This window comes from Neomonachus schauinslandi, chromosome 12 (assembly GCF_002201575.2).
Source record: "Neomonachus schauinslandi chromosome 12, ASM220157v2, whole genome shotgun sequence".
Lineage (NCBI taxonomy): Eukaryota > Metazoa > Chordata > Mammalia > Carnivora > Phocidae > Neomonachus > Neomonachus schauinslandi.
The window spans coordinates 27,047,025-27,061,462 of NC_058414.1; the positions used below are offsets into that span (position 1 = coordinate 27,047,025).

Sequence of the window (14,438 nt, forward strand, 5' to 3'; positions counted from 1 at the left end):
CCCTGCCGAGCAGGGAGTCCGATGCGGGACTTGATCCCGGGACTCCAGGATCATGACCTGAGCCGAAGGCAGTCGCTTAACCGACTGAGCCACCCAGGCGCCCCAGAAACTCGAGTATCTTTAAATAAATAGCAGAGTCACAGTGTTCTTTCTTATAAAGTATTTGAACCATTAGAAGTGAAACAGTTATGTCTCTGAATAGGTGATACTGTTAACAAACCAAGTGACTTTGTTTAAATCCAAGACTAAATAAAATACTTTTTCTGTTGGTGTTATCCTGGTCAATCAATATGAACCCAGGATGCTCTGAGCAAGATGAATAACTTCATTGTCTTTGAACTGCAACAGAGGAAAGATGATCTATCACATAGCTTTGAGAGCCTGTGTGTTATTCTAAGGATGGTGATTTAGACTAACGTGCCTCCAATGAGTACCACAAACTCAGATGGATTCTGCCAGTACACAAGCATCAGGCAGGTGGGATCCACTCTGTGGATGATTATCCTTCAAAGAATTATTTTTATTTTTATTTTTTTAAAGATTTTATTTATTTATTTGAGACAGAGAGAATGAGAGAGAGAGAGCACATGAGAGGGGGGAGGGTCAGAGGGAGAAGCAGGCTCCCCGCCGAGCAGGGAGCCCGATATGGGACTTGATCCCAGGACTCCAGGATCATGACCCGAGCCGAAGGCAGTCGCTTAACCAACTGAGCCACCCAGGCGCCCCAAAGAATTATTTTTTTAAAGAGAAAATCTGATCCCCTGTGTCAATATTGTTTTCAATATTTTAAACTACAGAACCCTTTAAGCAGGCAGGCATGCCCTCATTTGTTCATTCAGGTGACAATGTTTCTTAGGGTTGATATGAGCAAAACCCCGTGGCAAGTGCTATGGTCCCTAATGTGAAATGAAATCTGACATAGAAATCCAGTAATGCAAGATCAACAAAACATAGCTGCTCTGGTTGAGGTAGGAACATGCTTAACATCGGGTGTGGCTATGGGGAATCTAATCTCCAGGACAGCCAAGGTGAAACAAACTGTTTTTCATCAATAAAGATATTTTCATATGTATCCATTACAAACATATACAATCTTCATAATTTGCAGACTTTTTTTTTTACACATTTGCTTACTTGCTAAAATTTATTTGTATTCCCAATATTAATACTTACAGTGTTCTGTGGTCCTTCGTGGACACATGCAGGCACACAGAGGCAATAAATTTTGGTTGCCCGATGAGTACAACCCCAGCTGAGATCTGTGAATGCGACACTCTGCCTTCCTGTTTCAGCTCTCATATTCTAAACAAGTGTCCTTTTCATGGTCTATTTAATGCCATGTTTTTCACATTTTTGTGCTTTTTATTGGCAATTTTGATGTTTAAAATGGCCTCTAAGCAAAGCGCTAAAGTGCTGTCTAGTGTTTCAAAGCTTCAAAAGGCTGTGATGTGTATTATGGGAAAACACATGTGTTAAGTAAGCTCTGTTCATGCATTCGTTACAGTGCCATGGCCCATGGGCTCCATGTTAATCAACAATATATACTAAATAAGGCATCTTTCAATTAAAAACACAAAAAGAACAAAGTTATATATTGATCAGTTGATAAAAATGTTGTGACTAGAGACTCACAGGAACCTAACCCTGTATGTCCCCTAGGAGCACTGGCCAGTGTTCACTAATGTGGTGTTCACGGTGATTTTAAAGACCACACCTGCCACAAATATTGACACTTGAGTCTGTGTGTGTATGTGTGTAGGTGTATACATACATACAATTTCATGTCTAATCTTTGCATTATCATTTTTTAGTTTTCTTTTTTGGTAAATTCTTTGTGGCAATTGATATGTTATGATAAAAAGCAGTATCACAATGTCCACAACATGAAACCTACTGCTTTAATTGTCTATGTTGGTAGTACATTTGTAAAATGAGACTTTGCAATAATGATTCTGGAATTCATATGTGGTATGTGTATTTCTTTAAGTCACAGTTCATATACTGAACTTCTTTTCATGCTAGCTGGGCAAATACTGGCCTTCTCATTTGAATAGTCTGCAATAATCACATAGATTTTAAACCATTCCTCACTTCAAATTCACTCTGAATTCACAATATACCTGTTGGAAAAAAAACTGATCTAACATCTTTCCTATTTACAACTCATTTGCCGTTGTAATATATAAATGTTGGCTATTTTGTTTTTTTCTTATAAAAATACCTTGAATATCTGAAGTTCTTCTAGAATTACTTCTTCCATTGATTCTGTTTCTTGGTTATAAATCGTGATTACTTTCAGTACAATTCCATTATCTGTAAGAAAGGAAAAGAAGAGATAAACCAGAAGTTTGCCACAATCTGGTTTTCAAAACAATTAAAAACCATGCAGGGACTACGAATTTGAATATGCTTTGAGATTTAGATGCATAAAACATTTAATCATTACTAGCTGAAGCAATATGACAACTTACATGTTCATATAACTTTATATGCTTGGCTAAAAAATAAGACCAAATAATACGTAATTATTTTTCAAATAATATGATTCAGAAATTCAATTAAAGACTGAAAAATCAGGGGTGCCTGAGTGGCTCAGTCATTAAGCGTCTGCCTTGGGCTCAGGTCATGATCCCAAGGTCCTGGGACTGAGCTCCGCATCAGGATCCCTGCTTGGCGGGAACCCTGCTTCTCCCTCTCCCACTCCCCCTGCTTGTGTTCCCTCTCTCGCTGTGTCTCTTTGTCAAATAAATAAATAAAATCTTAAAAAAAAAAGATTGAGAAATCAAAATGTAAATATATATATACAATGATATTTGGTATGATATATATATATACACACACTTTTAATAAGAAAAGTTTCAAGTATATACTATTGAGAGAACAGTATAAGTACTCTTGCATTAATCATTTAGCTCCCATAATTATCAATAATTTTATAAATTTAAATTCATAATTTAAAATTCTATCTAATTTTTATTATACCTGATATTCTGAGCATGGTCTTTTCAATAAAAAATTTAATAAGACCCTTACTTGCCTGTAAGAATAATTTGATGTAGTGCTAAAAACAGCTCAGAAAGAATAAGCACTTTGGAGGTACTGACCTAAGAATTATATGGTATTTAAGTAATTTGTTTAAAAATTCTCAAATTTTGTGGTTGGGTTAATAAAATTTGTTTAAAATAAAACTAGTAACAATTACCTGGATAGTACATGAAAAGGAATACAAACTATAATTTTTAAGCCGAGAACACATAATAAACATTCAATTATTATTATATCAAGCAAAAAGCAAAGATGAAATTCAAATCATTAATTTGCAACTAGTGATTTGCAATAAGGACTTTCTCTCCCTATATACAGTATTTTATACACACACAGTATTAAGGCACGTGTGGAAAAATAACTATCATTTGTGGGATTTTCCAATGTTGTACTCATCACACTTTCACCAAATATGTTCTTTTGTGCTGTTAAGCTGTGGCTCAGTATGATGATATCTCTGAGTTAAACATCATTTACATGATAGCATAAGTATATATCTGATATTTCTGGAATTCTCTTAAACAGCTTTGGTCAAGCTAACAAGAAAGTATTTCCAAAAACAGTCTTGGACTGATATACTGTATATGACTGCCACTTTCCAGGACATTTAAAAATAACATGCCTTTTCCCATGCTTAATTCTATCAAATATTATTCTTGCTTATGGAACTTTAAAAAAAAAAAAAAGCTCTACTAGATGTCATTATGAGTGAATTCATGCATGGCCAAGTAATTTTAAGTTTGTTAAAGGAATGTGATGCTTTGTTAATCTTGAAACCACAGTGCAAAGCATATTATTAACATGAACCTCCTAAAATAAGAGTAAAATATTGCCTACACCAGAGAGCAAGTTCTGCAAATCAGATGAATGTTTCCTTACTTCTATCTTTGCTTTTTCAAAAAGTATGAATGGAGAAGCCCAAGCACCAGTATTAATATTATAGCCTGGCTCCTGATCTGGGTATATGCAATGTCTCTGTAGAATGTAGGATGATTACTCTTCTAAATAGCAATTGCTGTAGAAATGACTATCATGAATATGAAGAAAAGAAAGAAATGATAATTTAAAAGGCTTTTTAAGTGTCTACAGAATGTTAAAGTACTTGACAGAGTTTGTCCTATATTACCCAGATGCTAAAAGATTCCAGGTTTTGTTCCCCAAGCTAGATCTAATGTATGGAATTAATTGAAGTTGTAATTTGAAAATTTCACTTTTTAGCATATTTATTATTTTGTTTCAGAGTATTATAGCTTTACTCTAAAAGTTTACCTCCATTATGGGTAACACTTGGCCTGTTTGGTACAAATGGTTGGTTCTGATGGGGCCTGATAAGCCTTGATGTGATTATAGATTTAGGTGAAGCTACTGTCCCAAGTGGCTTCAGAACCCTTGAGATCTTACTGAACAGCCAAAGGTGGCAATGGACCTGGGGACAGACAGCACAAGCATCCTTGCTATGGTGGCCTCCTTCCTCTATGAGAAGTTCTGCTTGGAACCAGTGTTGTTTATTAACATCAGTTACTCAATCCTTCACTTAGTCACTTGTTCAAAGATACTAAGTATTGACTGTGTATCAGGAATTATGCGTTTTAACTGCCCCAAATTCTCTCTTCCATTTCAGGGAATAAGCAGTGTGCAAACAGGCTAATGGAGTAATAGGAGATTTGTGGATAGGTTTTTAAAGTACTAATAATGTTACTGATTTTAAGATTCAACATATATGTCTCAGCACTTTCTAATCTCTTTACCTGTCCCAATGAACAAGACATCGTATTGGCCATCCTCAGCTTCCACTCTATCCACTGCTATTTGTTTCAGGTTATATCTTCCATCTGTTTTTACCAGGATTGGTTTTTTATGGGCAGGTTTTATGGGCTGGTACATAAGTGGATGGCTTCTTGCAAATCGGATGGCATCATCGGGATAGTCTTTGGTGGTTCCGTATCTCCCACCATTCACTTTGCTGGCACACTGAAATACAAATAGGTAAAAATTTTTTTTTTTTGCCTTAAACCTAAAGAGCACGTTTATAATCAATTACAAAAACAATCAGAAAACTGAATGTGTTCAATTAACCAACTGCAGTTAGAAATATTTAGCAACTACATATTCTTCATTAGAGAAATAAAATCATTAGAGAAATAAAATCTGCATTAAAGATTGCAGAGAAAGCCTGAATCATTCCAAACATTCAGCTCTAGAAAAACACAGAAAATAGTGAAATCTTGGAAAAATGAAGTGCTAAATAATACTGGTACAATTCGAAGATGGTAAAAATGTGTATCATCATAAATATTATTATTTCCCCGTTTTCTGATATTTATTTTTTCACATTGTAAATTAACTTCTGAATGTAAACAAAGTATTTTCATAGCAAAACAAAAAGCTTCTTTGTTGTGTTAAATCCCCCGCCCTGGATTAAGGATCACAACTGCACAAAATAGTTTTCCCATTACTGAGACTAATAAGATAATGTGATGGTTCCAATGGACTCACAGACGATAGAATTTTAGTGCCGTAACAAAGAAACCTATTCAAATTCAGTCAGTGTTAATTAAAGAAAAAAAACCCCTCTCTGTTCTGTAATCCATATGAATTTATATTATTTCTGTCTGGATTCAACACAATAAATTGAGAAAACGAGAAATACTTGCTATAACATGTCTGAATTCTTAAATCACTGACTCAAAAAATAAATGTTCAACAGCACCTCAGTTACTTTTTGGAATACCTTTAACTACATTGATTCATACTTGTTACTAAGCACTCCCTCATTTTGTATTTTTCCCTCCAGAATCAGCAGCAACTGCAATGATTATGTTGATAAGGAATTTTCCACTTTCGGGTATAAACACAGTAGGTGTAGTAATCAGATTCTGCAAAGAGGGCATTTTTAATGGTTTGTTTTAAAATTCAGGTCATATTTCTTAATTTGGCCTGAATTTTTCACTGGAGTGTACTTACATGATACATAATTGGAAACATTCTAGACCAGCCTGGAAGCAGTTCAGTAACCAGTCACTTCCTCCAAATCTCCTTTAATACCATGTGGTTTCAGGAAGCATTTCCAGCAAAGCCACAGGAGTGGGTTTTCTCCATTTAAATTGTAATTTCAATCAATACAGTGAAATAAAGTATACTTTATGTCTTACTGGAAGTAACAATTTTAAGCTGGTGAGAATGACTGAAATGGTAAAGCTTTACACTTGTTAATGGAGGGAAGGTTTGTTTCCACTTTGGATTTTGGCTCTGCAAAAATGGTTTCTACTTGACTTGTAAGTACTTGAGGAATCAGCACAGTGATGGGTTTTCACCAGCTGCTCAAAAAAGTGTAGGCTTTGACTTGTACAGCAAGTTAAATGTCAGTTCTCCATGGTCCATGAGCACCTACAATGAGCCTACACTTTGCCAACCTAGTTGTGCACAGAACACACGATACAAAATCATCATCATTGGCATGGTCACCATCGTTTTTACATACACGTGTAAGTAAAAGCACAGAAGTCTGCATGGCGAGTTGGAGCACGAGGACTGCCTCTCAGCAGCACAAGGGCAGAGGTCAGCAGCAAAACTTCTGGAACTCTAGCTGCACTTTTGTATTGGCATTTCTCTTCCCAGGAGCCAGCAAGGATATTGAATGAGATGCTAAGTATTGTGGCGAGGAAGAGAAAAGGCTTCTCCCAGTTAAGCTAAAGTGAAAAGTAAGGAGAAAATTTGGCCTAGGGAACTTAGAGGCCGACTCAAATATTACAATGTAATTATTTGGTAACTTTCTTCCCCCTTGGAAATTGCACGTGGCCTTAATTCTTCTGAAGAAAGGGAGGAATGTGATACTCTTTTTAGTGGATGTTTCTGTGTTCACCGGTGTATCTTAAAAATACAGTTTCAGTTGGGGCCCCTTAGCCAAAATATCAATGATAATACAGACTTTATAATGGTGCTAAGATGTACCCATCACAGATTTTCTCATTAAATAAAAAACATACAACCAGATATAAGAAGTGATATTTCTTTACTGTACAAGTAATCAAGCACATTTTGGGGTGTAGAATTTCTTAACTGTTTAATGGAAGTTTTGTAAAGCATCTGAAACACTGAACAAAATATTACTAAGAGAGCCTTTAAAAAATAAGACTACTTTGTTAAATGCCCAAACTTACGGAACCAGGCCTTGGATAAGGGACTCTTCCTTCATAGAGTGACCAGTGGTATTCAGGTCCTTCCTTATGCGCATATGGTCCATTAAAGGCTGCCCGGATGCTAGACATATGATAGACACATATTGCATGCCCTCTAAATATATTACTGGAAAAAAAAAAGATAATTACTATTCTGGAACTGACTAGCAGTCAGCTAGTCACACTCTTCAGACTATAGAGATAAGGATGAAGTCTTTTGGATAACAAAGTTGCAATCTATTAAATAGAGGATATTCTAGAAATATTAACTACTGTAATATTTCAAGTACTGGAACTCTAAAACTTACCATTTCTTTACCTTATTACAATAAACTGAAAATGACATTGTTAGACTAAAAACAGTGACATTTGTCACCTCACTTTATTATTGCTAAATCTTAGATTGTGTTTTTATATTTTCGTGAAGGAAAATATGGACCGAATATTTAAAAAGATTCGTTCCCAAGTTGAATGATTCATTTTAAGCTTTATCTCCTTGTCTGTTGTTTCACATTCAGAGTAGACAGTGTTTGCCTAATCACTATGCCGTTAATATTGCTAATTCTGTTCAAATTTTATTTGATTTCTCAGTGTCTATGATCAAATAACAAGTTAAAGTCTTATGAAACTTTGGAGCTTTGTTCCATCCTTTACCTTGGGGTCACAGAGGCATCAATAAGCTTGCTGTACATCCCCTTTTCCAGTGACCTCCAGGCCACTGAAACTGAGTACCATATTGGAAAGATGACTGGACTGAACTACGTTAATTTGGGGGAAAATGACTTAAATTATATAAAACTCGGATTATTTACCTCCAGAACTAGCAGCAATTGAAATAATTTTTTTTTTTTAATAAAAAGTTCTACTTGCAAAAGATAAAGAGAGCCGATGACTAACTATAGCAAGTTTTACCAGGGGCATTTGTGATAAGATTCTGCAAAAGGACATTTTTAAGTGATTTGTTATAAAAATCTGGCCGTCTTCCTTAATTTGGCATGCTCTGAATGAATTCTAACATGTCCCCATCCTCCTGTGAGAATCAAAATAATTAATGTTTAGGGAAGTGCTCTGCACAATGCCCAGTTCTTTCTAAACGTAGAAGTTCCTACACTCGAAGACACCTGTAGAACAGCAGTTATATTACTGTCTTAGGACATCAGTTCACACATTTTATAACACACCTTGAAGCAATTGGAAATGCCTGCAATAGTGAGAAAACCAGAGAAAGTTTCCCAACTAAAGTGGCAATAAACCTTTGATCACCATGCTACAAATACCAACCTTTACGTCAGGTAACAGCTGGGAAGCCTTTTCCTCAGATTTATGTATAAAGTGAACAGTCACAACTGAAATAATGGAAGAAAATAACGTGTTGTCTTTGAAATCTAGACAGATCCATTATGCTATCACTTAGGAAAGTAGCTCATAAACTGACCATACGAACCCACAAAAAACCTATTCTGGTTATCCCATAGCTTTTATTTATTATATAAAGCCATGGAATTAGAATGCAATGGCATAAGAATAAAGATGAAGTTAAAAAAAAAAGTTAGGGATTTTCCGAGGACTGTGACAACTACAAATCTACATGCACTCCTTTACTTTGCATCAAGGAAGAACTGATAGCAAAATTGTTTCCATGTTTCTCTGTTGAAGAAAAGGTCTCCTTACAATAGCACAATATTTATCGGAAGAACTTTATTATTTTTTTCAAAGTGAGTGTATGAAATTACCTGCTGAAAAAACAAATGAAAGCTTTGTGGAGAGACCCTGAGCAAAGAAGGTAAACATGATTATAACACAGTCTAAGGCCAGTGCAATGCAAAAGAGGAAGGGAATTCAATCATTCTATTCCTGTCACAAGAACTGAGGTATATTCTTTCTTTTTTTTTTTTTTTTTAAGAATTATTTATTTGAGAGAGAGAGAGAGAAGGGAGAGCAGAGGAAGGGGAGAGGGAGGGAGAGAATCTCAAGCAGACTCTGTGCTGAGAGCAGAGCCCAACATGGGGCTCCATCATAAGACCGTAAGATCATGACCTGAGCCAAAATCAAGAGTCAGATGCTTAACCAACTGAGCCACCCAGGCAGCCCAAGGTATATTCTTTATTTCTCATTCCAGTCATCTCACCTCTACCCTCTCCTATTTGGAAAGACACACTCAGGAAATTATATGTGTAAACTTTCAACCAAAACTGATTCTTTTTTTTCTTTTCTTTTTTTTTTTTTTTTGTGGCATAAAAATATGGAACGCTTCACGAATTTGCATGTCATCCTTGCGCAGGGGCCATGCTAATCTTCTCTGTATCGTTCCAATCCAAAACTGATTCTAATGATATTTTTTCATTCATGTATTGACACACATGAAATAACATTTCATATTTTTCTAACACACTTTGATGGACAAAACACAAACACGTTAAAGAGAAAAAATAGATTATATGCCCTAAACTTGAACAGGTTATTTAAATTTAAAACATGGAAGGCAAATCATAAATATATGTTTGCTATGAATCTACATGGGAGCAGGACAACCTGAATAAAGGAATGAGCAAAGTGCTCTGTGATTAAGTTATCAAAGAATATTTCTTATAGATGGCAACTGACAAGTACCGAAGAACTGATATAAATCAGTGTTGGAAGATAAAGTCATTTGAAGCAAGACAGGTGGGTAAATAAAATCATAGTGATGGAACCCTAATGAGTTAGACACAGATTCTGTCAAGGTATAATCTTGTAGGAAAAACTTGCAAAGCTGAGTGGCTAAGAGTTGATAGAGAGCCTTGAAAACCTGACTTGGAAAACTATATGACAATTAAAAGAATTATGCTAGCCTCTGTAGCATGGAACTAATATCATAAACTACGAGAAGAAAATCATTCTGAGAGAGGAAGGAGGAAGGAAGTCAGAGAGGAAGGAGATTAGGATACTGAGCACAGAAGGATGCTGGGGCGCTTCAAACAGTAACAAATAAAGATCTGAATTGAGATCATGGCTTTAAAAATAAAAGAACAATTGCAAACATAAGAGAACAAAGAGAAATTAGTGACATAAAATAATAGACAAGGACAATGGGTCAACAGTATTTCCAACTTACATACACAGTGAAGGAGTAAGGCATATTTTGTTTCATCCTGTTTTTATAGATCATGTAAATTTCTCACCTAGTAGTGTTAAAGAGTCCAAATATCACTGGGTTCTTATGATCTCTGGTGTGCAGCAAGAAAATGTCCTCTGGAAAATTAAAGACCATTACGTGAATATTTTTAGTCCTCTTTGCATGTAAAGAAAATATACTGACATAAAATAGCTTAGAACCCATTACAGATGTAAGACATCAATTTCTTTCCATATACAGTCATACGCCCAAGACCAAATCACAGCAGAGAGAAACACTTGGCTGTTCAGGATGACCCTGAGCTGGGCCTCAAGGAAGGAACGAAGTGCTGACCATCAGCTATTGACAGGGATCTCCTGTTCCTGAAACTCCCCTGGCCACAATGAAAAGACCAGAAAATTGCTCATTGCAGGAAGCAAGTTTCCATACATGCTAGAGAGAGTGAGGCGTGGAGAGAGGAATACACATCACAGAGTAAAATTCAATTCTCTCAAGAAGATTTACCTAATTCATCAAAATAGGTGTCAATTCCATTCATGCCTGGTACTGAGCAGACCAGTCTGGCTTTTAGGAAAGTGCTCCACTTATTCACCAGTATCCTCTGGCCTCCCACATCATTCTGTGATGAACAAAAGCAGGTTAGTGAGTACCTAAGGAGCTTCTAACAACAACAAATTGTGTATTATTAAACATGCAGATGAGAACAGTTGTAATTCTTTTTATTTAATCTGGAAAATGTAGCCTAATCCTCAAATAATACCAAAGATGCAATTCCCCATAAAAACTCTTTGAGGTTTGCACAGCATGCCTTGTTAGTATACTTTCACTCTGGGCCATTAAATATACTTTCCAGGTATTAAAGAATGTTAATAGAGTGGTCTATCCTATATAAAGCAGTGGCTTTTATAATACAATAAACTTAGTATTAATGATAATCTACTTATCTTGGAAATACAGAAAACATCCACTTTTTTTTCTAAAAGAAAAAAATGTTTGAAATACACACATACACATACAGAGCACCTACATATATATTTGCACATATATACACACACAAATGTACATACATGGACATATATATGTATATATAAATTTCCTCTTAAATTTATTCCTTTTTTTTTTTTTAAGATTTTATTTATTTATTTGACAGAGAGAGACACAGCGAGAGAGGGAACACAAGCAGGGGGAGTGGGAGAGGGAGAAGCAGGCTTCCCGCTGAGCAGGGAGCCCGATGCAGGGCTCCATCCCAGGACCCTGGGATCATGACCTGAGCTGAAGGCAGACGCTTAACGACTGAGCCACCCAGGCACCCCTCTTAAATTTATTCTTAAATATCAAACTTTATCTTTGCAATTCTCTTAATATACATTGCTACTTCAGTTGGTTTTGAATATTCACTAACAGCCTATCTGAATACCCAACCAACCACAGATGTTTTTTCTACATAATCAACCAACTGAATTTTTGAAACATAATATAAATTACTTAGAATGTGGATTAAAGAAACTAGAAAGATTTTGGTTAAATTAATTTTTAAAAAGGGAGCTCAAACTTCTGTGTGGGAAGAAGTACAGCCTACCTACAGACTCGCTCTCCTTAGTATGGCTTTGAAAATGAGGATGATCACACAAAAGGCACAGCTCTTTTAAGATAAAACTTTCAGGAGATGTGAAGTCTAAAGATTAGATAGCGAATACTGGTTTTAGGCAGCCTACAGAATCCTAGAAAATCTTTTTTTTTTTTTTTAACTAGAAAATATCTTAAAGTAGAAAGCCTACTATACAATCACTAAGGCGTGATGGTAAATCGTGAGGTAAGCACGCAGAACAAGAGAGAAAGGCCTCACCACACAGAGTCGCCCCACTCGGGCGTAAATGGCCTGCGCACTGCTCTCGGCCTCTAGGGCCTTCTCGGTAAAAAAGAAATACACTTTGTTGTCATCTCGGTCTTCGTTGTCAGGAATCATGTACGAACCTACAAATTTTGGTTCTACAGATATAAAAAAAAAAGTAGAAGAAAAGTAAAACAGTTATCACAACAAAATGCTAGGTTATTCAATAAATTGTCTATCACATGAATGCTTCGGTTTAATAAAATCTTTTCCTTGACATTTTGTATGAACAGTGAGATCATGTAGAGATCTCCATTCTCTTTGCAAACCAACAGTTTAGAACTAGGAGAGGACATTTTAATTGGGAAATACGAGTCAAGAAAAGAAAAACCAATTTCAAACAACATACCTTAAAATGCATTCAAAGAACAGATTAGGGGCACGATGGTGATCATCTCCATTAATTTCCTCCCATATATATAAAAAGTCAACATAAATATATGTAAAATATTTGAGTAGAGAAGTTTATCATTTTTTTAAATTCATAGATTATCTACCAGTGCAGCTCATGGAAGACCATTTTAATTTTTAAGGTAGAAAATTTATTTTAAAGTCCTTGTGTTTGTAGTCTTAGGGATCGGCGTGAACAACCCTTGACTAATATACTACATCAAATATTTTAATGATAACATGCTGCCAATAATGATTATGTACTCTAAAGCTTAATAAAAAGGCTAAAAATAATAAAAAAACATTCATTATTAAATGATATTTTAATCCCTGGATAGACCAGTGTGCTAAAACATAAACATTATTTCTGTCTATGAATGGCTAGTGATTTTCCTAGAATTTTATTTGTCTCTAAATACAATGTGATCCCATTAAAATAAGCAAAGCTATCAATTCATCCAAAATATACCAACTGACAAGAGAAAACAAAACAACTTCCTGGATAAAAGTTGTTTTTTTTTTTTTTGCTTTTAATATATTTGGTTTGTTTTCTTCATTTAAATCCTGATTTCTAAGTATCGCTATGTGGGTAATTTGGTTTTATAAAACAGCCAGTGCATTTTGATCAAAAATGGTATATGCATATTACAGATAATATTTTAATTTAGGAATATTACTAAAATTCTGAAATTTTAAAAACTGTAAAAGACATTTGTATTATTATTATCAAAATGGCAAATTTCCCCTGAATTCTAGACTTGTTTTCAATTCTGATTTACATGCTCTTTTCCCTTGAACTCTACCTTTCAACAGGCGCTCGTCATCATGCTCGGTGCGAATATGAGCCAGTCGCCCCATGCTCCGGAAGATTGCAGCGTCTCTGCCCCAGTAATCACTATAGAGTCCAGCAAACAATTCATTACCTACGTGGAAACATCAGTTCAAAAGAAGTCAGTATTTGTTTCTGGATCTGACAACAATCTATATGCCACAATGACATCAAACATACCCAGGTTTACTGTATATGACCTCATGAAATGAATACTATTGTAAGAGCATGGATGGTACTGTCAGATTGCTAGGGTTGGAATATTGACTGCCACTTACTAGCTGTGTGAACTTGGGCTGGTTGCTTAACCTCTCTGTGCCTCAGTTTCCCCATTTCCAAACAGGAATAGCACTCAAAAGTACTGTAAAGAGTAAAACACTTCAAACAATAGCTGGCATATACTAAGACCTATATGGATACATTTTTTAAAAGATGTATTTATTTATTTGAGAAAGAGAGAGAGAACGTGCTCAAGTGGAGGGGAGGGGCAGAGGGAAAGAAGCTCAAGCAGGCTCCGCGCTGAGTGCAGAGCCCGCAAAGGGCTTGATCTAATGACTCTAAGATCATGACCTGATCTAAAATCAAGAGACTGACTCTTACCTGACTGCTCCACCTAGGCGCCCCAAACCTATATGAATATTTGACAAGTAATCTGGTTCATTTTATTTTACCAAACTTCTTTTAACCTTTATATCATCAGGGTATTATTATTAATTTTTATATTATTATTATTGGTATTATATGCAAGACAGCTAACTCAAATCCTTCTTGGAACAAGAGATTGCTTCCATTAACATGATTTTAGTATAGGAACCACAAAGTCTGACAATGTTGTAAATAATCCAATTAGTTGTCATTTAATTTGTAAGTTTGTGGCATAGATGGGAATGATATAAAGAATTTATAATTCAATCAGTTAACAGAATGAACGAAGTCAGTTATAACATGCAATGGAGGTCCCAGACTTAAAATCAGATCGAGGAATTACAA

The 14,438-nt window shown here is 35.5% G+C and overlaps 1 protein-coding gene and 1 pseudogene across 1 annotated transcript in view; both read right to left on the reverse strand.

The window, feature by feature from the left end:
- SEMA3E (semaphorin 3E) overlaps positions 1-14,438 on the reverse strand; it is a 243,878-nt gene that overhangs the window by 25,614 nt on the left and 203,826 nt on the right. Inside the window, exons 6-12 of the mRNA XM_021689557.2 lie at positions 13,423-13,542; positions 12,185-12,327; positions 10,843-10,957; positions 10,385-10,454; positions 7,206-7,350; positions 4,794-5,016; positions 2,222-2,313 (exon numbers count right to left, since the gene is read on the reverse strand). Of these exons, the coding sequence (XP_021545232.2) occupies positions 2,222-2,313; positions 4,794-5,016; positions 7,206-7,350; positions 10,385-10,454; positions 10,843-10,957; positions 12,185-12,327; positions 13,423-13,542 (908 nt within the window). The remainder of the gene's footprint in view (positions 1-2,221; positions 2,314-4,793; positions 5,017-7,205; positions 7,351-10,384; positions 10,455-10,842; positions 10,958-12,184; positions 12,328-13,422; positions 13,543-14,438) is intronic.
- On the reverse strand, positions 9,460-9,559 carry LOC123326479 (annotated as a pseudogene).